At 41.0% G+C, this 26,406-nt stretch overlaps 1 protein-coding gene across 2 annotated transcripts in view; it reads right to left on the bottom strand.

Annotated features, from left to right (window-relative positions):
* PACRG (PARK2 coregulated) overlaps positions 1-26,406 on the bottom strand; it is a 540,483-nt gene that overhangs the window by 229,828 nt on the left and 284,249 nt on the right. For both annotated transcript variants that reach the window (XM_005684960.3, XM_018053445.1), the window contains exon 4: positions 8,727-8,876. In XM_005684960.3, the coding sequence (XP_005685017.1) occupies positions 8,727-8,876 (150 nt within the window). The remainder of the gene's footprint in view (positions 1-8,726; positions 8,877-26,406) is intronic.

The raw sequence follows: 26,406 nt of genomic DNA, 5'->3' as shown, positions 1-26,406 counted from the left end.
AAGTTATTTAGACACTGAAAGCAGGGTCTGTCTTGGAAAGAGGCTCCATCGGGGCAGGCAGTTCCTGATAGATCTCTGGTTTACCAAGGCAAAGCCCTTTGATGAAATACTTCTGCCTGCTTCTGAAGTGAACTGAGGGGTCCAAAGGAGGAATTAGAACTATCCTCTGGGGGAGGGAGAGCTGGACAGTAAAAGTTTATCTCTGATGGAATATCTCTGCAAGCAGGAACTATTAGCATCTAGAAAACAAGTTTTGTATTGCATTTTTGACTACTGGCATATAAAAAAATATATTGATTCTTGAATATTTATTTTTCATCTAATCACCGCAGTAAAATCTTATATTAATTCTAACAGATTTAATTTCACTTTCTTTGAGGGAACACAAAACTACCTATGTATAATTCCCTCCATCTTGTGAGATAGGCGATAAGACTACAGGTTAACACCCGGTAGTCGGTAAAGCAATTTCACTCACGTTTCATCATCCACCCTCATTACTCTCATGCTGCCCACACTTCTACGAAATCATCGCCCACAGTTCTCTGCAGGTCACTGAGCTGTTTGTCCTCTTCCCAACAACTCGCTTTTCACACCAAGGAGACTAAGGCACAGAGCGGTTCTGCAACCAGGCCAGGCTCACAAGCCCTGAGCCAGGGTGCCTGCCCCAGAAACATGACACCGCGCCTTCACTCTTAAATGCCCCTCCGCCGCTTGCTTTTCCACATATTGTCCCACTTGTCCTGGTTCACAAGCGGAATCCCTATTTACTGATCCAAATCGCATTCAGGCAGAGTGGCCTGACCCTCTCACCCACCTGGGTGGGCAGGGACAGGCGCAGATGATGCAGTCTGCCGCCTAGAGTGGGTGCCTGCGGTCCTCTGCACGGAGGGTGGCGGCAGTGCCCTTGGGAGCCTGGGACATCCCGGGAAGCACCCAGTGTGAAGGCCTTTGCTGACTCTCTGTTAGTTTGTAGCATTACCAAAGAGAAAAAAAATCAATTTCCTGCCATCTCCTCTACTCCAAACCGACCTAGATCTCTCCTTTCGTAACTAAACACTCACTTCCTGATGAAAGGAAAAGGAAGAGAGCTTTGCCTCATTGTTAAACGAGGGAGTTCTCATCAGGTTTTATGCAGCTAGGTCTGGTTCAGTGATGGTGATGTGATGGAATGAATGGAAGGCATGCAAAACCTCCGGCTTTACTCATCAATGGCGGGGCTGTACCACCACACACCCTGGGAAAGAGTTACCTGGTCTAAGTTGAAGAGCCTCCTTCCCAATTCAAGTCCTTACTGGAACCTATGAAGTTGGCCTTATCTGGAAATCAGGTCATTGCCGATGTAATTAGTAAGGTGAAGATGAAGTCATATGGGAATAGGGTGGGCCCCTAGTCCAAGCCTGACAAGGACAGGTGTCTTTATAAGAAGTGGAGATGAGACTCAGAGACAGACACACAGGGGAAACGTCATGTAGAGAGGGAGGCAGCCACTGAAAGTGATACCTCTACAAGCCAAGGAACCCCAAATGTGGCTGGACCCACCAGAATCGAGGAGAGAGGCAGAGAACAGATTCTCCCCAAAAGACTGAGAGTCCCCTGGACTGCAGGGAGATCCAACCAGTCCATCTTAAAGGAAATCAGTCCTGAATATTCACTGGAAGGACTGATGCTGAAGCTGAAACTCCAATACTTTGGCCACCTGATGTGAAGAACTGACTCATTGGAAAAGACCCTGATGCTGAAAAAGATTGAACACAGGAGGAGAGGGGGACGCCAGAGGATGAGATGGTTGGATGGCATCACCGACTCGATGGACATGAGTTTGAGCAAGCTCTGGGAGCTGGTGATGGACAGGGAAGCCTGGCGTGCTGCAGTCCTTGGGGTTGCAAAGAGTCGGACACAACTGAGGGATTGAACAACAACAACAACCACCACCACCAAAAAGCTGGGGGGCGTGACTCTGCTGACACCTGGGGTGTGGACTTCTGGCCCCCAGAACTGACACAGTACTTTCTGGTTATTTAAGCCGCTCAGTTTGTGGTAATTCACTATAGTGGCCCTACACAGCCTACACAGGCTTCAGAAGCAGATTCTGATCCCCTTGGTCATCATCCTAGCAGGCCATGTGTTTCAAGATATAGAGACACTGAGAAGAATGTTTATTCTGGGCAGATGCACCCATGGCGGTCTACAGGGAAGAGCACGTAGAGGCAGTTGAAAGTATGTGCCTGCCCCCAGCATAATGGTAAGATTTCACAGGGGTAAGATGGCCATTTTATGGACTGACCACGTCCAGGGGCATCAAGTGAGGGCATGGAAGCCTCTTTTCCCAGGACCTTCTGTCCCATGGGACTGCCCTCTTGGGTCATTGCAGAACCATCAGTGTTCACAGGTGCGTGTGTCCACCATCTCCATCCTATAAGACTGTCAGGGCTCTGGAAGATCTTGTGAGGACTTCTTGGAAGGAAGGACATTGAACTTGGAGAAGTGAAGATTGAAGTGGTAGGAAAGTTTTATATAATGTTTGCTGGCCTGCCATTTGGAAAAGGGACTAGACATTATCCTGTGTGGTTCAGATGAGAGATATAAACCAGATAGTAATATCTGGCATATATTTTGCTTACTATAGGGAGTGATTTTCTCTTTGGAAATAGGACAAGCTAGCTCATGAAGTGGTGTTGGAGAAGACTCTTGAGAGTTCCTTGGACAGCAAGGAGATCAAACCAGTCCATCCTAAAGGAAATCAACACTTAATATTCACTGGAAGGACTGATGCTGATGCTGAAGCTCCAATACTTTGGCCACCTGATGCAAAGAGCTGAATCATTGGAAAAGACCCTGATGCTGGGAAAGACTGAGGGCAGGAGGAGAAAGATATGACGGAGGATGAGATGATTGGGTGGGATCATTGACGGACAGGGAAGCCTGGCGTGCTGCAGTCCACGGGGTGGCAAAGAGTTGGACATGACCCAGTGACTGAACAACAACATCTCATGAAGTAGTGGGGCTGTTTAGGATAGGACTGGATAAATAAGTAATGGTCATACAGACTAGGTGAGTGAATACATTTCACACAACCACATATTAAGCAACTGATTCTTCTCGGTGTGCCACACTCTGCACAGAAAAAAGAAAGTTCAACACAGTTTGGCCATGAAACTAATAGTCTGATAAAGTGTAGTTTAGTACATTTGGAGAGGGGCATTGATCAAAGGGCAGTTACATGAATCTGGCATCTCTTAGACTCCTATGATTCTTTTCACACCAGCTAGTTATGTCTAAGTGGAAGAAGAGTTCCAGAGAGTTTAGATAGATACATGATCATCCTAAATCTACCTTTCAGGAATTGTGGCGTAGTATTCTATTAATAATAGTTTGCTCTGTAAACTTAGGACATTAAAAGGCTTTCGAGTCTCATAAACATAACGACGCTGAAGAAAACACGAAGCAAAGTTCTAAATTGTGCTAAAATTTGTATGGAATTCCGTGGGGTGGGGGTACTCTTAATTCAAAATTAAAAGCTCTGTGAAATAAACTTTATGCAAGTCAATTGTAAGACATAAGAACTACAGAAATTTTTTGTAAACAATCAGCTCTCAAAAGTTCATCAGCATTTTAAAGGACCATAAAAATAGGTCCCATAGAACTCACAGAAATACATGAAGAGTATATGAAACAGGTTGACTGGGAATTCTTAGGTTCTCATTAGCAGCTGCTTAAATGGACTATTAGTGGAAAACAGTTGTTTCTATTTTTCAGAAACTAGTTAAATATCAGGGTGAAAGATCTGGTACAAATTTTTTAAATCCCCAAAATTTAATGCTTTATTTCCCATGTTATTTAATTTGTCTGAATTTGAGTTGAAAGTTTAAATCTCTTTTCATGGACCTCTATAGGCTACAACATACATTTTAGGAAGTATTCATAGATAAATCTAAGACTGTTTGATGTTCACACACATGGGCGCATGTTATCTCATTATTTCATTTACTTCTGCATATTCTATGACATGAAATTAATGTATTATTAGAGCTGTTGATATGTGGAATCTCCGAACTGTTTCCATTAGAAGCTATTTCAGGACTACTGGCGCAATTAGAAAAAAAAAAGTACCCAAGTAAGGATTGCCTCCGAAAAGCAGGGTGGTTGGAAAACCCTACTCTGCTGGCAGAGCCCCATATTTTAACTGTAAATGTTTTAATGCCGTTTATTGGCTCATGTTTCTCAAATGTAATACACTGCATCGTTAATTCTGTAGCTACCTCTCTGAAAGCTGTAAATTGAGCATTCCCATCATCTTCATTTTCTGAAACCTTTAATAATGTTTGTGAAAGAACAAAGGAAAGAAGAGATTGCTGTCATAGAAACTCTTATCTCTCTTTCGCTCCCCAGCAGTCCCTGGAAAGTCAGCCTATCTTAGGTGTCCATGATTCATTACTCAGAATTAAAGAAAACAAGTTCAAGCTTAGATGCTAGTTTGCATCTTCCAAAGAGGACCCTGATCCAGTCATCCCTGCTTGTCACACTTGGCTTCTCTTTTAAAAATAAGGACCTACCTCCAAACATCTGGCACATATTTGAGTTAGCCAGGGAGAGATGGATTAGAGAACCAGTTATCCCTCAGTGAGTCACAGAGTCCTTAATTTATTTGGCCCCCACCTGGTGTTGGCAATCAGAGGCAGGATGAGTCCTTTGAAACAGAGGTGCTGGTGAGCTGGGTAAACCAGGAGGTCACGCCTCACTCACAGGCCCACAGAAGGACCAGGGGATGAGCTACCATCAGGGGACATAATACATTAAAGCACCTACTCCTGTGCGTTATACTAATTTATATAGCATCACTACATTGGTTTACAGTATCATATACGTGTATAACATTGTATGTGTATATAATGTTGTCTGGGGCTTCCCAGGTGGCACTACTGATGAATCTGCCTGCCCACACAGGGGACAAAAGAGACACAGGTTTGATCCCTGGGTCGGGAAGATCCCCTGGAGGAGGAAGTGGCGACCCACTCAACTATTCTTGCCTGAAAAATCCCATGGACAAAGGAGCCTGGCGGGCTACCATCCATGAGGTCACAGAGAGTCGGAAAGGACTGAGTGTCGGAGCACACATTCATAATGCTGTCAGAGGATAATGACTCTTGTTTAAAAGTCAAGGCCAGGCCCCACGTGAAGGGGTGGCCGTGATCTCAATGGGTCATGCCAACCTGCAGAAAAGACGTTATCAAAGTATTGTGTGCAGATGAAGAAGTTTAAGTTCAGAGAAGTTACATGATCCGCCTAAGGTCACATCTCTTCTGCTCTCAAATGCTACTCTTTATCCCACTTTGCAGTTCACCCACTTGTCTGTTGCGTTTTTTTAAAGCACAGTCTAATTACAAACACTTAAAAGTGTATTATTCATAAACAGAAGTTCCAGCCACTCTATGTCCTAGAGCAGGCCTGATCTTGTGGGGCTGGGGTAAGTTTCCACACCTATAGATGGAGCTGGGGACACAGGCTGTGCTAACAGCGGCACCCACTCCTCCGGGTTCTGCCTTATCCCCACTGGTCCCCTGGGGAGACCGCTGGCCCGGTGGTGCACTGGCAAACTGCTCGGCCCCTCTGATCATGTCAGACAAGGTCCAGCTGACATGAAAACAGGACAGAAATTGCAAAAAAGGAGCAGGCAGTCGAATTATGCTAAACCTTGTGCTTTGAAAGAACACTAGCAGAAGGGCAAGGTCACTATATTTGAAGGAATAGGCCCTCTTTCATGCTTTCTTTCAGTCATTTATATTGGGTCTCAGTCTCAAAAACATTTTGCTATAGAACTGGAAAGAAATATATCTTTGACTATGAATTGAACAAGACATCGATTATGCGTAAGTAGGGAAAAAGGAAACAGAAAATGAAGTTACTCTCAGAAACGCCGAAATTAAGAATGAATTTTTTTTTCCTAATCTTAACGCCGCAAATTTCTAATCTATTTTTAGGTAAATATATCTGTCACTAAAGACATCTGCTTAAATAAAAATGTAAATGTGGTTCTGTGGATATGAATAGAATATGATCGTGAAGCAACATTTATTAAAATGCTATCAAAGCTAAATTGTTTTCAGGCTGAAAATACTATTGTAATTGTGAATCCTGTGATTAGTTTCTACTGGCAGGATTGGAGCTGTGGAAATAGCCACTCTGAAGAATAGTTTTGCGTTTTAGAGCTAGAATGCTCCGGTTTGGTAATAGGACCCTCTGGAAATACAGCAAACTGCATTCTGGCATTGTACTGACAGGTTTCTAAGATAAGTAGAAAATGAAGCTGAAGCTAATATTTTTCCCCCTCAAATGTCAGAAAGATATTAACCAGAAAAATAGTTGAATGTCAAATTCCTGGTGCCTCCATTTAGAAACGTTCCAAGATAATTAGCTGTATGTGGGACCAATTAAGGCTGTGATAGAAACGATAAAATCTCCACTTTGATAAAATCGAAATAGGGGTATATTCCTAAACCCAATCACTTCTTTTGTGAAGCATATGAACATTTATAAGTTAAAGAATTAAATAAGTATTGATAGTATCAATATAACGAGGCAGAAACGGGAGCCAATTGGTTTGAACAGTCTAGGGCTCCCAAGAGATTTATCTATCTTCCTGGCAGCTGTACTTACTCTTTACAGGGTTCCTTGAGGGCGAGGAGATTCTAATCACCTTTTGAATATCACTGTTTCTCTTCTTTTATACGAAGACACAAATGATGCTTAGATTCCAGCTCCAGGTCCAAGGACCGGGAGGACGTTAACCCATGTGGGGGGGGCCCCTACTCCCACTTGTGCAAGGTGGAAAAGACGCTGGTGCTCCCCTTTCACAACCGCCAAGCACAGAAGGAAATGCTTCCGCAGAAGAGTCACAGTGGAAAACTAGAGCCAGTAATGGTCCACACATCACAGGCTTCTGTGAGGGTTACTGAGGACACATTTGCCAACCACACAACTCAGAAGTGTTGACTATAACTGAGATTTCTGGGAGAGGGTGTTCCCTGATTCTTTCATCTCTGACTTTATCTCTAGCATTTCTGATTTATCTCTACCTCTTATTTGATGCTGTTAGACAGTAAAAAAGTATGAATTATGAATCAAGAATACTTACGCAAGTTTCACAAAGTAGAAATGCTGTAACTAAAAGTTTCAGTTTAGATCATAAATGTTGAATTACTAACACCCAACTTTTACTTTCCTGAAAGAGTAACCATCTCATCTAAATGTCTACATTAACTCTATAGTTCTTAAATATTTTGCAGTGTATATCAATTCATCCCATTATGAGCATTCTTAAGCTCCTATAACCCTAGCTGAAGTCATTTTTACTAAACATGCTTGATATTAAACATGTAAGTAGGTCCTGCTACTAAAAGATAGCTACAGACTCTGAATCCCTGATTCCCTGAATAGTCTGCCTGATATAAGGAGACTTTTAACAGTAATTTAGGAATTATATGAAAAATAATGATTCCAAACAAAGGACTTGTTTGTGACGGAAGCTGTCATATGTGCAGTTTGAGGTTTGACTTTTTTTTCCTTTCTATACAGTAAGCAGATTATATTGCAAAGTTTTCATGCACTGTTCCACTAAATTACTAACTTATTTACATGGCTGTCAGAAATTAACATCAAATGTTGACTTACACAGTGCATATGAGAAATATGAGACTTCAAAGTTAGCAACATGAAAGAAAACTAGATTCTCATCGTTTCAACAGGTACAAAAGGAAAATCACATTGTCAATAAACAGATGTACATTCACTGCCTCCCAGGAGGTCAGCACAACTTGCTCATACCTTTGTTTGGGTGAAGCAGATTCACTTGAGTGCACCAGTGCTTTCCACAGAATAATTTTTTTTTTAATAAATGCATCAGCATATATTTTTTAAATCAGTACTTACCATCAGCTAAGTAACTAAGTAACAGTAAGATTATCTGTTTTTCTATTTTTTTTAAGAAATAGGAGAACATGTATTAAAACTCTCCAAACAACCTGTACCAGATTTTAATAATGTTGTTTTTAAAATTCATCCTAAATCAATTAATAAATGGCAGCCCACTCCAGTACTCTTGCCTGGAACATCCCATGGACGGAGGAGCCTGGTGGGCTGCAGTCCATGGGGTCGCTAAGAGTCGGACACGACTGAGCAACTTCCCTTTCACTTTTCACTTTCATGCATTGGAGAAGGCAATGGCAACCCACTCCAGTGTTCTTGCCTGGAGAATCCCAGGGACGGGGGAGCCTGGTGGGCTGCCGTCTATGGGGTCGCACAGAGTTGGACACGACTGAAGCGATTTAGCAGCAGCAGCAGCAGTTAATAAAAAGTAACTTTAATTTTAAGAGAAAATACCTAAAGGCAGAATTACTGTCAAGAGAAAGGACAAACTCAAAACCTACCAATATATTCAAAGACAGTTAAAAACTTTACAGTTTTATTATTGTAAGATTTCAGAACTGCTTCAGTGCTTCTGTGCTAAGTAAGCTGTACGTGTGAAGAATAATAAATGAAATTGTTAATTTGACTATTTCTCTAGGGAGTAGGAGGAGAAGGGGTAGGGGTTATGCTGTTTAGATCGCTAAGTGGATCTTGGTTTATATGCAATAATAAATCCTAAATGTGTTGCTAATTAACTCTACTTCAAAGCACTCCCCCTTTTTTAGTGCTTAAAAGACATTGTAATTCCTGGGGTAACTCACCATTCTTATTCTTAAAGATGTTCAGGATGGGAAGGATTTGCCGGTAGTAGGGCACCAACGCCTCACCCACCATCTCAGCTGACACAACCAGATGCTGTAGGACTTTGAGAGTGACGCAGATGACCTGGCGGTTCCGTAGGTTCAAGGCATCTATCCAGTAGGAAAGGAACAAGCCAGGAAGAGCATTAGTTTCTACAGTGTCAGGGTGAAGTCATTCTGTAGGCCATTTAATTACACTGTACTCTGCTGGGGATCGCCAAAGGGATGAACCTTGATGATTACAGCTTGGAAAGATGTTTATAGCTCTTAATGCAAGAAACAGGATCTCGTTTGTGTATTATTAATATCTCTTCTCCCAGCTTGCACTGATTCCTCATCAGTCCTAAGAAAGCAACTCATTGTCCTTCACAGAAGAGGCTGGTGATGGCTGGGTAGCATGAAAGATAAAAGATCAGTTCATATCACCAGAGTTAAAGGACCCTGTGAAGGTGGACAAGAGATCAATTTTTACACAACAATCCCTTTCAGATAGCAGTCCATGCTATGCTTAAAACTATTGCCATGAAAAAAAAAAAAAAAAAAACACTTGAGGGGGAAGAAGGGACTGGGTATGCTGTGTTTGAGTAGAAACTATAGACTGGTTACAAAAATCGAGAATACTGTTGGTAGAAGGGACAGTGACTATATTTAGACTCTCAAGAAAGTAGGGAGTGAAAGCAATTTTTTTTTTTAATGCTCAGAACTTTGGGAGTAATTAAGAGACCAAAGGAATACAAATGCTTTTAAAGAACAATTCTGAAGGCACAGTACAAGCTGTACTGCGGAGGCAGGACAGGAGACAGTGAGTTGTCTGGCGTCCCCCACATTGCACAGCCTGGAAACCTGCTCCAGTGAGGAGTGCAGAGGGCCAGGGACCAGGCTGCTGATAACTGGCTGTGTAAACCTAACCAACTCCTGATACTTTCTTGGTCCCCGTTTCCTTAACTATAAGAACTTATTACTTACTTTCTTATGTGTTAGTCGCTCAGTCGTGCCCGACTCTTTGCGACCCCATGGACTGCAATCCACCAGGTTCCTCTGTCCATGAGATTTTCCAGGCAAGGATACTGGAGTGGGTTGCCATTTCCTTCTCCAGGGGATCTTCCCAACCCAGGGATCAAACCCGGGTCTCCTGCACTGTAGGCAAATTCTTTACCGACTGAGCTACAAATTCCATGATTTAAATAGAAAAGCTATATAAAGCATTGATTAGAGAAGGTGGGCTTCCCAGCTGATGCTAGTGGTAAAGAATCTGCCTGCCAGTGTAAGTGACACAAGAGACACGGGCTTGATCCCTGACGTGGGAAGATTCCCCTGGAGAGGGGAATGGAAACTCACTCCAGTATTCTTGCCTGGAGAATCCCACGGACGGAGGAGTCTGTTGGACTACAGGCCATAGGTTTCCAAAGAGTCAGTCTGAAGTGACTTAGCATGCATTATAGAAGGTCAAAGATGGTGAATGATAAAATGGTGATGCCTGAGACTACTTCAGCACAAAGTTAGAGGCTCTTATTTGTAATATTCTACTTTCTAAGGAGAAGACTATGACCTTAAAAAGTATGTATCGTTTATGGAGGGATGAAAGGAACTAAGCTATCCAAAAGAATGACACCATGGTCAAGGCACCTGTGAGGCAGTCCTCACCTTGTTCCTGAACTTCAGCTCACATTCCCAGGAGCCTGTGTCTTGCTAGCCCCCTCAGATCCAGTTTGTTCCAAAGATAAGCTTCCTCCTCACACTTCATCTTTTTCTTATTTACCCCATGTTGATACAGCCAGGTTCCTAGCTGCTCAGGGCCAAGATCTCTTTCTCATCCTTTGCATTCTTCATGTTACAAAGTCATCTTATTACTAGTGTTTTCTTTTTGAGGCTGCTCTTGAATCTGTGTCCTCCTCCCACCCTCCCCTTCACTCATCTGGTCCTGGGGCTCCGTCTTCACCACCTCTTCTGGCTCTGGCCCTGGGACCTCCTCCACTGGAGCTCCGCCCTGCCCTGCTGACCCCCCGGCCTTCTTTCTGTCTTGCTCCCCTCCCGCAACCTGTCTTTTCACTCTGCTGCTGGATTAACCTTCTCAGAGCAGGATCGATGATCTTGCCACCTGCTCAAAGACTTCAGAGTCTCCCCCACACCACTTCCTAAAAAAAAATAAAGTACTGGCATAAACTAGTTAGGCACAAAGGTGACTCTTAGGGTAAGTTGGAACCAAATTAAATTCTCTATTAAAAATCCAAGAATATAAGGTATCACTTATACTAGTTTCACAGTTATTCCCTATGAAATCACTAGGAAGTTTTTTAGAATAAACTGTGGTCAGCTTCATCCCCTCTAACAACAAAATGAGGGTTGAGGTCTGAAACCACCGCAGGGCAGCCTCACAACTCGTGGCCCAGTTCAGACTACATTCTGGTTTGGTTTGAAAGTAAACACAAATGCAATGAATAGGGATGGCTTGACTTTTAACTCAGAGAACCAAGTTAAATATAACTATGGAATTTGGTTGCATGATGGCTCATCATTATAGCACTCAGACACACTGCAGGCCATACCATATCTTTTGAAAAACAACCAAAAATAGAATGCTATAATTTAGCCTAAAAGCTGTAGTAATGAGACAGTCAAGAGTGGCGCCTCAGAGAACCATGGGAACTTGGAGAGGGAGGTCAGGAAGAGTGTCCTGTAGTTAGTAGTGGGATCCTTTTTTTCTGGTCTTATCCAAGTGAAAAGTTGCTTTGTCTATTTAGGAAGCCAGAGGTCGTCGATCCCTACCGACTGACCCCGCTTCATTTTACAGAAGAGAACTGGGAGCCCTCAGAAACATCATTCTGAATATTATGGGCAGTGGACATTGTTTCCGAAAGCTTACTAATGAAGTTCACCATGTCTAGGGTTCAGTAAGGTACAGATCTCTGTTCATATGCTAGTAATTAACATGTATTGGATACCTCTATATACCAGTAATTAAACTGAGTGTTCTTTATATATATTAGTTTACTTAATCCTCATTCATGAAATATTTATTGAGAATGCATTATGTACCAGCCATTATTTTTGGAATTGGAGATACAGAAGTGAACAAGGCAGAGTACTCAGCCCCTTTGAGCTGGTGAAACAGTATGTAAGAAGATACTGGACAAATACTGCAAGTACACTTAGATTTCATAAGAAGGATATGGTATTGAAACAGCAAGTCAAAATGGGCTTTCAGCTCAGTCTAGAAAGTAAGGAAAGCTCCTAGACACAGGTGAAGACCTAAGGGATGAGTGGACGTTACTTACATGAAGGAGAGGGAAAGGCAGGCTAGATTCCCTCCTTTTGGATAAAGGACTTCTTTTATAAGGTCTACTCTAGCTCATAAGGATAAAGTTCTAGTTAGCAATGTGGGAACAAAGCCCAAGATAGCAAAGAAATAGTCTTCCAAATGGTTTTTATCATTGTGTACATGTTTTTCTTGGGATCATCAAGGAATGACGGGAAGAAGTATGTGAGTATGTGTAGTTGGACATAAAAGGAGAGTGAGGCTGTAGTACTTTCCCCCAAGTTACAAGATTCCTAGGTCTCATCTTGTCTTACTAATCAAGTAGGAGCAGATGCCTCAACTCCCAGGTTTCTGCCTTTTGTCTCTATTCATCCTTCTATCCCACTCTCCTGCTTAAAAAGGACTCATGGCCACATTCAGCTAAATGTTTTACTACATTTATTACATATAAGTTTATCCCAATATATATAATTAATTGATCACTTGGGGATAAATTAATAATCTCTCTGACCATGGATAGTAATAATAGCTATTAGGAAAAGATATTTGATCTCATTGCAACCCCAACTGAATTAACATGATTGTGGTAACTGTCAATGAATTGATAATGACTGACAATAAAATGCCTGAAATGTTACTCTTAATGGCATCTAAAATGGAACAGTGAGTCATCCTAAATGACCAGGTAATGGCTCTAAAACTTCTGCAGGAGCTGTGAAATACAGCCAGGGTATGAAGCTTCCAGTGGTAAAGAATCTGCCTTCCAATGCAGGAGACGTCAGAGACATGGGTTTGATCCCTGGGTCAGGAATATCGCTTGAGGAGGGCACAGCAACCCACTCCAGTATTCTTGCCTGGAGAATCCCATGGACAGAGGAGCCTGGCGCGCTACAGTCCACGGGGTCACAAAGATTCGGAAATGACTGAGGAACTGAACACACACGCAATGAACTATAAAAGCCCCTTAACTTCACCCAAGAGATTTTCTTTTTTTTTTTTTTAAATATTGTCCATTCCCATGTCAGTTCCTCTATTTCTCTTCCTCATTCTCATGAAATTAAGAAATACCATTAAATTGGAAGTCTTTTTGTTCTTACTGTCCCAATAGAATTAAATAAAAAAGAGGTTTCTTTGGAAACAAAGGTCTTTTCTTTTGAAAAATATGTTAACAGATATAAAGAGACTATGATTCTGTAGTTTGAAAGAGAAGAAATGTGTTTATTCTTGTGTTGATGGGTCTGAAAGCAATTGTCAAGATGTAAGCAAGGACTTTGAACTCAAGATTTAAGGTTTTGAAAAGGGTCTAACATGAGAAATCTACTGATATTATAGATCAACCAGGAGAACCTTTATATTCAGAAAATTGGATTTCTATTGTACCATTTACTGCTTTCAAGTATAATCAACAAGACAGAGCTTCCAGATACATAGAAATTGTTGAAGAATAAGGGAAAAATAATTTAAAGTCAAAGTGGTAAAACGTATTCATCTTAGATGGTTATAAGTTACATGTATGATTTCCTCAAGCATAAAACCCATTATTGCTATGACTTTTTTGCAAGGTGAGAACATTTTCTACTATTAGGTATGATTCACTACTGCAGATCAGATGGAAATATTTCTATTTCTTTTAAAATTGGATACACCACACAAAGTGCAAAAGCAGACAACAAATTCTAAAAAGTCTTTTTGACATATGGTATTAATGTTAATATCCTTGATATACAAATAGCTATCACAAACCAGGAAAAGATGGAACCTGTTAATTTAAAAAATGGGCAAATAATATGAATAGATAATACACAAATTAATAAACACAAGAGAACAATGATTATTGTAAAACTTTCAACTTCATTGATAAGCAAATGAAAGGAAACACTTCTCTATAATTTTGAGTATCATATTAACAACAAGGTTTTGGAAATTTAATACTCAGTATGGAAGTAGGCCTGGGAAAAGAGGCACTCTCCTAATACCACATTGAAAACCATTACAAACAGCATGCATGGACACGTGACCCAGCAATTTCACTTCTGGGCATTTAATCAAAGGAAGGATGAAGCTGTGCAGAAAGAGCTATAGGAAAGCATGTTATCAATACTATTAATTATTATGAGAGGCAAACTAAATGTTTTCAAAATACTGATCTAAGAAAAATCTAGTATGCCTGTAAAATGGGACATTATCAACTTATTAAAGCCATCTGTAATAGAAAATATTTGAAAAATAGGAAAATGTTTATAAGATACAGTTGAGTAAAGTCATTAGTAATAGAAAATATTTGAAAAATAGGAAAATGTTTATAAGATACAGTTGAGTAAAGAAGGCTATAAAGTATATTTTCACTGTGCTCTTATTTTGAAAATAGAATGTAAACACAGTAAAAGCTGGGGATTTATAAGCTCAGATACAGACAATAGAGACCTATCTTATCCATGGACATATGTAGACACTGGACTTTATTCCATTTAAAAATACTCTTTTTTACACTACTTTTTTTTTTTTAACTAACATACTTTGCATCAGTTCAGTTCAGTTGCTCAGTGTTGTCTGACTCTTTGTGACCCCATGAATCGCAGCACGCCAGGCCTCCCTGTCCATCACCAACTCCCGGAGTTCACTCAGACTCACGTCCATCGAGTCGGTGATGCCATCCAGCCATCTCATCCTCTGTCGTCCTCTTCTCCTCCTGCCCCCAATCCTTCCCAGCATCAGAGTCTTTTCCAATGAGTCAACTCTTCACATGAGGTGGCCAAAGTACTGGAGCTTCAGCTTTAGCATCATTCCTTCCAAAGAACACCCAGGGCTGATCTCCTTTAGAATGGACTGGTTGGATTTCCTTGCAGTCCAAGGGACTCTCAGGAGTCTTCTCCAACACCACAGTCCAAAAGCATCAATTCTTCGGTGCTCAGCTTTCTTCACAGCCTAACTCTCATATCCATACATGACCACTGGAAATACCATAGCCTTGATTAGACGGACCTTGGTTGGCAAAGTAACGTCTCTGCTTTTGAATATGCTGTCTAGGTTGGTCATAACTTTTCTTCCAAGGAGTAAGCATCTTTTAATTTCATGGCTGCAGTCACCATCTGCAGTGATTTTGGAGCCTAAAAAAATAAAGTCTGACACTGTTTCCACTGTTTCCCCATCTATTTGCCATGAAGTGATGGGACCAGATGCCATGATCCTCCTTTTCTGAATGTTGAGCTTTAGGCCAACTTTTTCACTCTCCTCTTTCACTTTCATCAAGAGGTTTTTTAGTTCCTCTGCCTACTTACCTAAAATATTATTCTTCCTGATCATAATTTATGTTTTAATGTAGCAGAACTCTAGCCCTGTCTCCTTGTTCTTTCTCAATATTTTCTTGATTGTTCTTTTTTAAAAATTGGTTTTTTTAATGCCAAAAATATTTTGTATTGTGGCAGAGCTGATTAGCAATGTTGTGATAGTTCCAGGTGAACTGAATGAAGGGACTTAGCCGTACTTGTGCGTGTGTCCGTTCTCCCCACCCCCGCCCCCTGCCCCCGGCTCCAGGCTGGCACATAACACTGAGTTGAGTTCCCTGTGCTATACAGTAGGGTTTTGTTGGTATCTACATTTTGAGATGAAATTTAGAATAATTTGATATGGTTAAAAAGTGTTTGGCACTTTGATAAAAATTTCCAACAAATGTAGAGAATAAATAGTCAGAAATGGCCATCTTTCCATTCAGGAACATGTATTTCTTCACCTGTTCCTATTTTTCTTTCATTAATCCCCTCAGAAAAGCTTTAGAGTACTTTTCATGTAGATTCTGTGTACTTTTGTTCGGTTTGAAAGTAAAAGTGAAAGTCACTCAGTCGTGTCTGACTCTTTGTGACCCCATGAACTGTACAGTCCGTGGAATTCTCCAGGCCCAGAATACTGGAGTGGGCAGCCTTTCCCTTCTCCAGGGGATCTTCCCAACCCAGGGATCGAACCCAGGTCTCCCACATTGCAGGCGGATTCTCTACCAGCCGAGCCACAAGGGAAGCCCAAGAATATTGAAGTGGGTAGCCTTTCCCTTCTCCAGCGGATCTTCCCGACCCAGGAATCGAACCAGGGTCTCCAGCATTGCGGGCAGATTCTTTACCAACTGAGCTATCAGGGAAGCCCTTTGTTAGGTTTACTAGTGTTTGAATCATTCTTATTTTGATATCTTATGTATTTTAATTTTACTGTGTAGAATATATATATAATATAAAGTGTTATTTAACTGTTTTTAAGTATACAATTCAGTGGCTTAGTTATATTCACGATGTTGTACAGTTATCACCACTATTTCCAAATTTTTGATCACCTGAAACAGAAACTCTATACCTCTTTTTAAAAAAAGCCCTCTCCACTCACTTCCCCTTGAGCCTCTGGTAAGCTCTCATCTACTTTCTGTCTTTATGATTTTCCTATTATAGATATCCTACAGTATTTTACGTATTATTTTTCCTGATGTTGAAATATTTAACTAATAATTACATTTCTGTGACCAATATCATATTAGTTGAATTAAACTGAAATGAATGTAAATTTTGCTAGTCAAGGAGCTGTAAACATATCCATTTTTAATTTTCAGAATATAATGAATTCAAAATATGCTTTCAAACCAAATTTAGGTTTTAAAATTATAGAAATTACTCTCCTTCCAAAACAGAACTCATTTGCTATACAAGCAAATATCATGTGGCCTGAGTTCTCAATTAAAGCATCAGAGAATTAGCTTAGCTATTTTACGGAGTAAGTCTATTAAAAGTATTACCATTTTTCTGAAATTCATTGTTTTCCAATAAGTGTTATAAGAAAAGCATCATTTTTTTTCTCTAATCTCATACAGAAGGGATTATTTTAATGCAAAATTCAGATTTTCCATCAAAACTTTGTTATTCCAAGTGGGTAACTTTTCCCCTTATTTGATAGATAAGATTATATTCTTCCCTGGTGGCTCAGAAGCTAGAGTCCACCTGCAATGTAAGAGACCCAGGTTCAATCCCTAGGTTGAGAAGATCCCCCTGGAGAAGGGAATGGCAACCCACTCCAGTAATTCTTGCCTAGAGAACTCTATGGACAGAGGAGCCTGGAGGGGTCACCTGAAGTCAGGCACGACTGAGAGACCAAACAATTTGATTTTTTCACTTTTCAGGACGATAGAATACAACTCAGTATTTGGTGACAGTGTTTGGCCTTTCTTTTCACTAAACACTTAGTTTTAAAGACAGATACACAATTGATATAATTTGCTGAAATAAACAAGACCACCAGTTACCAAGGTGGTCTCCACATTATAGTTAGCAGCATGACCTGTTTGGTACTCACAACTTTCTAGGCCCAGAGGAACCTGAAGAACAATCTCATTCAAGGCTCCTCTTCGATCTTCCTGCAAGCAGGGCTGGGCCTGTGTTTGCTCTCATGCGGTATTTGTCTGAAGTCTCTAACAGTTATTTGAGAGTAAACTTATCAGTACCGTCCTTTGTCAAAAAGCAGAGGAGGATCGGTTTCTTTGGAGTGGCCTGCTCCCCTGTCCCATACTGCTGACTCAGTTCAACTTGAAGGAATGCGTGACGGTGGAATGACAACCAGATGAAGGAGTTGGCCAGTCTCGGGACCACTCTTGGAGTAAAAGCAAGCGACAATCTGCTGTGACAAGCAGGCATTGCTTCTAAGAGTTAGGGTTATGTTTCTTCCTTTGGTTGAGAAAAAGTGTCTAAGTCTGAACTAGCTTTCAGATAACAGAAGTAGCAGTCTGTGAACAAAGGTAGAGTGCACCCAGGCTATTCACAAAACGAGACAGTTGCAAGGTGTGCTACAAAACAGAAGATGAGGAAATACACTACTTTCCAAAAAAGGAGCTGCCTTTTCCTCCCCAAAGAAGAAATGCTTCTCTGGTGGCTCAGACGGTAAAGCGTCTGTCTGCAATGCAGGAGACCCGGGTTCGATCTCTGGGTTAGGAAGATCCCCTAGAGAAGGAAATGGCAGCCCAGTACTCCAGTATTCTTGCCTGGAAAACCCCATGGACAGAGAAGCCTGGTAGGTTACAGTCCCTCGGGTAGCAAAGAGTCGGACACGACTGAGAGACTTCACTTTAAGCTTGACATCAATATCTGGTACAATTCTAGGACTAATTATTACTATTTAAGCAAGTGATCTGAGAGCTTTCAGGAAGACAGCATGGTTACTAGGAGCCAGTGTGAGCTCTCTGGAATGTCAGGCCAAGCTTATCTCATGCGTTCTAACAAGTTCACCCACAAAAGAGATCATAAAAGACTATATCGCAAGGCATCTGGCAAGAATTCTCTTGAAGGCAAGATACAGAAATGGTTGAAGAATTAAGCACTTTCTTTTTTCCTTATGTTGTGAATAACTGAATTTAGGCAACATGCTCTGATGGTTTAGTATCAACCTGCATTGTCCCTACTGGAATACTGCGATGGTCCATACTTGACCAAATCCAATTTCCATCCAACATTTTGACTGTAACATGGATGAATGTTACAAAATCCAAATCTATTAATTTTTTGATGACCCAGAGTTAGGAGGTCTGTAGAGACATGCCATGAAGGAACACTAAGGAGGTAAAAATAATACTTTACTATTATTACCAACTTGATTTGGCACTGTGCTAAACCTCCAACCTATATGATCTGTGAATCCTTACCGAATGCTTGGGAAGTTTTTTTTTTTTTTTTTTTTCCCAAACCCCTGGGAAAGGTGAAATAATTTATCATAACCACATAGCTAGTTAACGGCCAGGTTTTCATGAGCCCAAAGCCTGTGCTTATTGTGGTTAGACTCCACTTCTTAGCATCCCACCAAATCCTGATGGATAACAGCCCCAGACTTGGAGCCTGCTCAGGAGAGATGTTCAGAGCTTCTCAGTGAACACAGGCGCTAGCATGGACTTTGAGCAATCAGACTAGACACCTGCTGGGACCTGAGCTTACGTGTTTGTTCTTGGTGAACAAATCATCCTGATGCAGGTGGGTTCCCTGGCATTTTTTGAAAAAAAAAGAAAAAAATACAGAAACAAAAAAACAAACAACACTCTGCAGTAGTGCAGTTCCCTGACTGAAGCTCAGCTCTCCTGCGGAAAGATGAAGATAACGATGTGAGGGTTTATCCTGTGTACCCAAAATCTGTCGCCACAGTCCAGTAGAGAATGATGCTGATGGTGATGATAAGGACGACCCTAATGTTTATCACATATGACAGCCTCTGCTAAGAGCTTAAAGTGTACTTTCTCACTTAATCACTAAACTAATCAGTTTTATAAATTCAGCCCCCAAGTGGTGACCTTGTCTGACAGCTGGTATGTATGTGGCAGAGTTAGAGTTCTGAGCGGGGAGTCTGACTTCAGAGTCCTTGCTCTCAACTACACAGGAAGGGCGAGAGAGTGTGTGTGTTCGAGAATGGGAAAGGGACGGCCATAGGCAGTCGAAACAGTTTGAAATGCAGTAAGGCTACTTTTAGCTCTTTCCTTCATTCTACTGTGACCTTCTGGCGTGGCCAGCTGTAATCTCCATCCTCATCATTTTTATTTTGGCTCATTCTGAGTCTTCTTCTCTATTCACGTAGGGGTAGACCTGGTTTTATTCGCCCTCATGGGTCTGGAAGGAATTTTTCTTCCTTTTTTTTATTTTTTTTTAATTTATTTTTTTTATTTTTTAGTTTTTTATTTTTTAAATTTTAAAATCTTTAATTCTTACATGCGTTCCCAAACATGAACCCCCCTCCCACCTCCCTCCCCATAACATCTCTCTGGGTCATCCCCATGCACCAGCCCCAAGCATGCTGTATCTTGCGTCAGACATAGACTGGCGATTCAATTCTTACATGATAGTATACATGTTAGAATGCCATTCTCCCAAATCATCCCACCCTCTCCCTCTCCCTCTGAGTCCAAAAGTCCGTTATACACATCTGTGTCTTTTTTCCTATCTTGCATACAGGGTCGTCATTGCCATCTTCCTAAATTCCATATATATGTGTTAGTATACTGTATTGATGTTTCTCTTTCTGGTTTACTTCACTCTATAATCGGCTCCAGTTTCATCCATCTCATCAGAACTGATTCAAATGAATTCTTTTTTACGGCTGAGTAATACTCCATTGTGTATATGTACCACAGCTTTCTTATCCATTCATCTGCTGATGGACATCTAGGTTGTTTCCATGTCCTGGCTATTATAAACAGTGCTGCGACGAACATTGGGGTACATGTGTCTCTTTCAATTCTGGTTTCCTCAGTGTGTATGCCCAGCAGTGGGATTGCTGGGTCATAAGGTAGTTCTATTTACAATTTTTTAAGGAATCTCCACACTGTTCTCCATAGTGGCTGTACTAGTTTGCATTCCCACCAGCAGTGTAGGAGGGTTCCCTTTTCTCCACACCCTCTCCAGCATTTATTGCTTGCAGATTTTTGGATCGCAGCCATTCTGACTGGTGTGAAGTGGTACCTCATTGTGGTTTTGATTTGCATTTCTCAGGAATTTTTCTTCTGGCAAGTGAGCAGGTAACTAAATGCCTCTGAGAATATCTAGCCTCTGCCTCAGGCTACTATCACCTTGTGTCCACTCCCATATTATTTACATTGTAGGACTTCACGCAGAGGGACACCAGGTTTTACATCATGACACTCTTTGATGGAGAATTAAAGGCAGTAAGGCAACTGACAGGCTAAGTGTGAGAGAAACGGACAGAGAGGAAGGACAGTGAGGAGCATCCTCCAGGCAGCTGGACTTTACAGCCCCACCGGGCCATGACGACGCATATCCAACATGACATGTCCCTCAGGAAGAGCCTGCTCATCATGTTACAGGGCATTTCCTCGCAACTTCCACCAGTGACCACAGCAGCTATTTAGGGGTGTGCATCAGTCTCCCGAACTCGAGAAGATGCACCAATCTGTACAACACGGTGCAGCCATCACTAGACCCCAGGAGCCAGGCCCACATTCTCCAGCGGCCACGCTAGTCTCCAGAGACCACAGAGAAGCACGGGCTTTAGTACCACCTGCTGAAGCTCCCTCAGAAAAGGGGGGATTCCAGATTCCACGGCCCTCAGTAGCCAGGAATTCCCATTTGGGAGCATCAGTTTGCTCAGTCAGATACGACTGAGCGACTTCGCTTCCACTTTTCACTTTCATGCATTGGAGAAGGCAATGGCAACCCACTCCAGTGTTCTTGCCTGGAGAATCCCAGGGATGGGGGAGCCTGGTGGGCTGCCGTCTATGGGGTCGCACAGAGTCGGACACGACTGAAGCGACTTAGCAGCAGCAGCAGCAGATGCTTGGTGTGCAAGAGATGCTTCTGCCATAGAATTCCTGGTCTTCTGAGAAGCTATCTCGTTCACTCCCACTAAGCTGCACTGTGCACAGGTCACATGGCACATGGAACTGAGTCAGTCAGTTGGGTCTGTGTGTCCACTCCCCTTGACCACAGTCCTAAGCTGGGCGTGTGCCCCGAGCTGGTGCAGTCACGGTGCATCTTTGACTCTTAATCTTTCTGGAAATTAAGGGACAGTGACACTTGTTCTTTCCCACTGGTATAAATAGGAAAGCGTATAGTCTCAGGATCTACTTGGAGTATCCTGAGGCCAAAAAGCGAGCCAGCTTTAAGATGACCACAGATGAAACAGAGCCAGAGTGACCCTGACACGCCACCAACGTTAAACCAGCCCTGAGAGGAGACCCAGGACTGTCCAATCAGTCAGTCATGTTGGACTCTTTGCGAACCCATGGACTGCAGCACGCCAGGCCTGCCTGTCCATCACCAACTCCCGGAGTGTGCACAAACTCATGTCCATTGAGTCAGTGATGCCATCCAACCATCTCATCCTCTGTTGTCCCCTTCTCCTCCTGCCCTCAATCTTTCCCAGCATCAGGGTCTTTTCCAATGAGTCAGTTCTTCGCATCAGGTGGCCAAAGGATAGTTCAGCTATGTGAATTTATTAAGCAAACCTGACTATGATAATTTGAATTCGTTTTCTTTTTTGTGTCTTGTAACCAAAATAATCCTATGTAATACACCCTTTTTACATTTTTTAGAACAAATTATGTATTTTCTTCTTAAATTAAAAAATTACTACATTTTATCATTTTAAAAATAATTCACCCATAAAATTTCAAGAGATATAAGTAAAATTATTAGATCATAAAAATAGTGCATTTCAATTGGACTTGCTTTCTGATTAAATAGAATTCTCAAAATAATTTTTGCATGTGATCTCATATTTTATCTTTCCTTAGTATATTTTTTCTCAATGAGCATTCTTTAAAAAGACCAATTTCGCTTTTGAAAATGTTATTGTTTAAATTGCTTCAGCTGAGTCTGTGCATGTTTGTCCTTTATAGCTGGGTGACCTCGACTCATTAGAGCTCTCCTAATGAGGCCACTGTTTAATGTCCTGTCTATTTGTAGATCAGTGATATTTCTGTAATTCTTTAGCAGCCAGGTCACCTTGCCTCCTAGCGGACCATCTCACAAATGGATGTTAGGGCTCACAAACAGAAGGCATCACATAAAACAATGTAGATGAATAAACAATTACTCTCACTACTTAAATAATTCCTCTAATAAGTGGAAAGCATTATATCATCATACGCTTTATTTGTTTCATATTAAGGATTCTTATGAGGTGGTTTTTATATAATATGCAATACAGTGGCAACCCTAAATGGCCACTTCATGCTTTTGACTATGATACCTATACAAATTTCAGTATGGACAGCAGGAATGACCTGATTAATTTTGAAAATATTGATATTTTGATGCATCTACTGTATACTAGACAGTGCATTCGATGATGTGAAAGTCAAAGTGTTAGTTGGTCAGTTGGTCCGACTCCTTGCCACCCCATGAACTGTAGCCTGCCAGGCTCCTCTGTCCATGGAATTCTCCAGGCAAGAATTCTGCAGTGGGTTGCCATTTCCTTCTCCAGGGGATCTTCCCAAATCAGGGATCGAACTCATGTCCCCTGTGTCTCCTGCACTGGCAGGTGGGTTTTTACCATCTGAGTGGGTATATATTACTTTCTATTATATTCTGAATGACATAAGAGAGAAAGATACAAAGTTCTGTAGGAACAGGAGGACAGGGTGTGGAGAGGACTAGAGTTGAGAGCAGGGAGAGAGAGAAGAATCAAAAGAAGATCTCAAAACAATTCCTATTGGAAGTGGGTTTTTAGGGCTTCCCTGGTGTCTCAAATAAAGAATCCAGCTGCAGTGCAGAAGACTCAGGTTCTCCTGGGTCACGTTGGGAGGATCTCCTGGAGAAGGGGATGGTTACCACCCACTTCAGTATTCTTGCCTGGAGGCTACAGTCCATGGGGTCACCAAGAATTGGACACAACCGAGTGACTAACTTTAGGCATTAGGCATTTGTTAATGTGTGAGAATGGGTGTACTTCCAAAGTGAGCAAAGACACACAATTAGAAAAGCACAAGAGAAGTTCTATAGCACAATCAGTCTGGCTAGAGAATGGGGTGCATGAAGGGAAACAGAAAGAAACTAAGTCAAGAACATAATACACAGCCTGATACCTAATGGGACCCCTTGACTGTCGTGCCAAAGAATGGCAAGTAGGCAGAAGCCGGATGGGAGTCCCTCCCTGCAAGATGCAAGTGTGCTAGGTCAGACTCATGAGCTGAAAGGTTTTGTCTCTCTAAGGTGTGTGTCCTGAGGCAGAAGGAAACAGAAGGTACACTTAATTGAGGTATCAGAGAACAGAGTTTTGGGCTGGCAGAGCATGAAAAAAAAATTAGAGGGAGGGAATTCTGGAAGACAGAGACCTACAGATGAAGCAAACAAAAAAATCTGCATGGAAATTCTGCCTGAGCTGATCTCTAAGGATGACACACCTGAGAGAGATCCCAGTAGGCATGGAAACTGAGCAGAAGTTGGAAGATGAAAGAACTTAGCCGGCTGTTCACCCCAGGGAAGACAAAGTTTAGAGTTGGTGTTTAGCAGGTTAACTGTCCATTAGAATTAGAACTGACACTCTTGAAAGGAAACAGAATCCAGAGTCTCCACCATTTATTAGTCATAATGTCCATGGTAGAATTATAACATTCTGGCCTCTAAACAACTATAGTGAAGAGAACGCCTTCATCACCACTAACCTGCGGTAGGCGTGCAGCAGATGTGAGAAACAGAACTTTAAGTCACTTACTGTTTTAAGCTTTTGATTCTGGAGACTGGTTGTTATTTCCACATAACCTAGCCTGCTCTGATTGAAAAAAAAATTAAAGATTCCGTCTATCATATTAAGAGAATTTCCTTCTACAGTTCAGTTCAGTCGCTCAGTCATGTCCAACTCTTTGCGACCCCATGAATCGCAGCATGCCAGGCCTCCCTGTCCATCACCATCTCCCGGAGTTCACCCCAACTCATGTGCATCGAGTCGGTGATGCCATCCAGCCATCTCGTCCTCTGTTGTCCCCTTCTCCTCCTGCCCCCAGTCCTTCCCAGCATTGGGGTCTTTTCCAATGAGTCCACTCTTCGCATAAGGTGGCCAAAGTATTGGAGTTTCAGCCTCAGCATCAGTCCTTCCAATGAACACCCAGGACTGGTCTCCTTTAGGATGGACTGGTCTTTAGGATGGACTGGTCAGATCTCCTTCTATTCTTAGTTTGTTTTAAAAATAGAAATGGGTGTTGAATTTTATCAAATGCTTTTTACCATCATTTGAGATGCTTGACTTTTACCCTTTAATACACAAATATAAACACCATTAACTGATTCTACTAATGTTAAGCCAATCTTATCTTCCTGAAATAAAACCAAGTTTGTCATGAGATACGAATAATTTTTACATATCAATAGATTCAGTTCGCTAGTAATTTTGTTGAGAAGTTTTTCATTAATATTTATGAATGAGATTGTCATGGAAGATTCCTTCTTATAATTTCTTGTAATGTCCTTGTTGGTAGAAAGTGATGTTGCATCATAAAAGGATATAGAATCTAAATTTTCTGTTTTCATTATCTGGGAAAATTTGAGGAAGATTTAAACTATTTTTTCTGTTAAGTCTTTGGCACAACTAACCAAGCCTTCTATTATCTCTGTATGAGGAATTTTAATTACGAATTTAATTTCTTCACTTGACATACCACCCTGTGTACTTTAAGTTATTTTTTATTTTTCAGGTTTTAGTGTCAGTTTTGGTAAGTTACATATTCCAAAAACTTGACCATTTAATTGAAATTCCAAAGTTTTAGGGATAAAGTTGTTTATAATATACTATCAACATATCCTATCAATGTCTGTAGGGCCTAAATAACACTCCCTTTTTCACTTCTGACATTGGCTATTTTTGCCTTTTTTTTTCACTTTTTTATTTATTAACTTTTACAAGTGTTTATCAATTGTATAAATCATGTCAGGAAGCCAATCAGTGTTCAGTTTTAATGCTCTCACTTACTTGACTGTATCCTATTTTAATCTTACTGTGCTTTTATACTAATAATTTTTTCTTCCTTTGACTTTCTTTTACTGTTCTCCCTGTCATTTATTGAGAGGGATACTTAATTTACTGTTTTCCTTGTTTATCTTTTTTTATAACATGTTTAAAGCTACATATTTCTTTCTAATCCTATTTTACTATCTCATGTGTGTTAAATATTTTAATATATTTTTGTACTATTTTAATGTAATATTTTTGTAAGTTTTTAACATGTAATTTATGTGATATTTTAATCATTATGCAGTTAGAATACTTAATAATTTCATTAGAATTTCTTATCTGACTCATGGGGCATGTAAAAGTATGTGTCAATTTCAAAATATACGCGAATGTTTTAGTTATTGATTTAAAAAAAAGGCTCTCTAACATACATCGCATTTTGGTTCTATAACCTCCTTCGTATGCTTTCCATGCTTTGATATTTCTTGAGGTTTGTTTTACGGCGTAGGATCTGGCTAATTTTTATAACTATTCTCTACGCGTCTATAAAGAGTCCCTTGTGGTGGATGCGGCACGGAGCTTTGTAAAGAAGAGAAGATGCTCCGGGGATCCAGATAGGATTCGGCTCCCCAGGTCCACCATTTTGCAGCTGTATGACATGGACATTTTTCTTACATTCCACATGCCTCAGTTCTGTCACCTGTGACGTGAGGATTATAGTAGCTAGACTGAATAATACGATTTGAATCCTATCTGGATAAACCAACTGCATTGAAGATGTGGTGTATACATACATGATAGAATATTATTCAGCCATAAAACAAATACAATTTTGACATTTGCCGAAACATGAATGGACCTAGAGGATATTATGCTTAGTGAAACAAGTCAGAGAAAGACATATACTGTATGTTAGCAGTTATCCATGGAACCTAAAAATAAAACAGAACAGTGAACATAACAAAGTGGAAACAAACT

Source organism: Capra hircus, chromosome 9 (assembly GCF_001704415.2).
Source record: "Capra hircus breed San Clemente chromosome 9, ASM170441v1, whole genome shotgun sequence".
NCBI lineage: Eukaryota > Metazoa > Chordata > Mammalia > Artiodactyla > Bovidae > Capra > Capra hircus.
The sequence above is the reverse complement of the archived record's forward strand: the minus strand, read 5'-3'. Positions and strand labels throughout refer to the sequence as shown.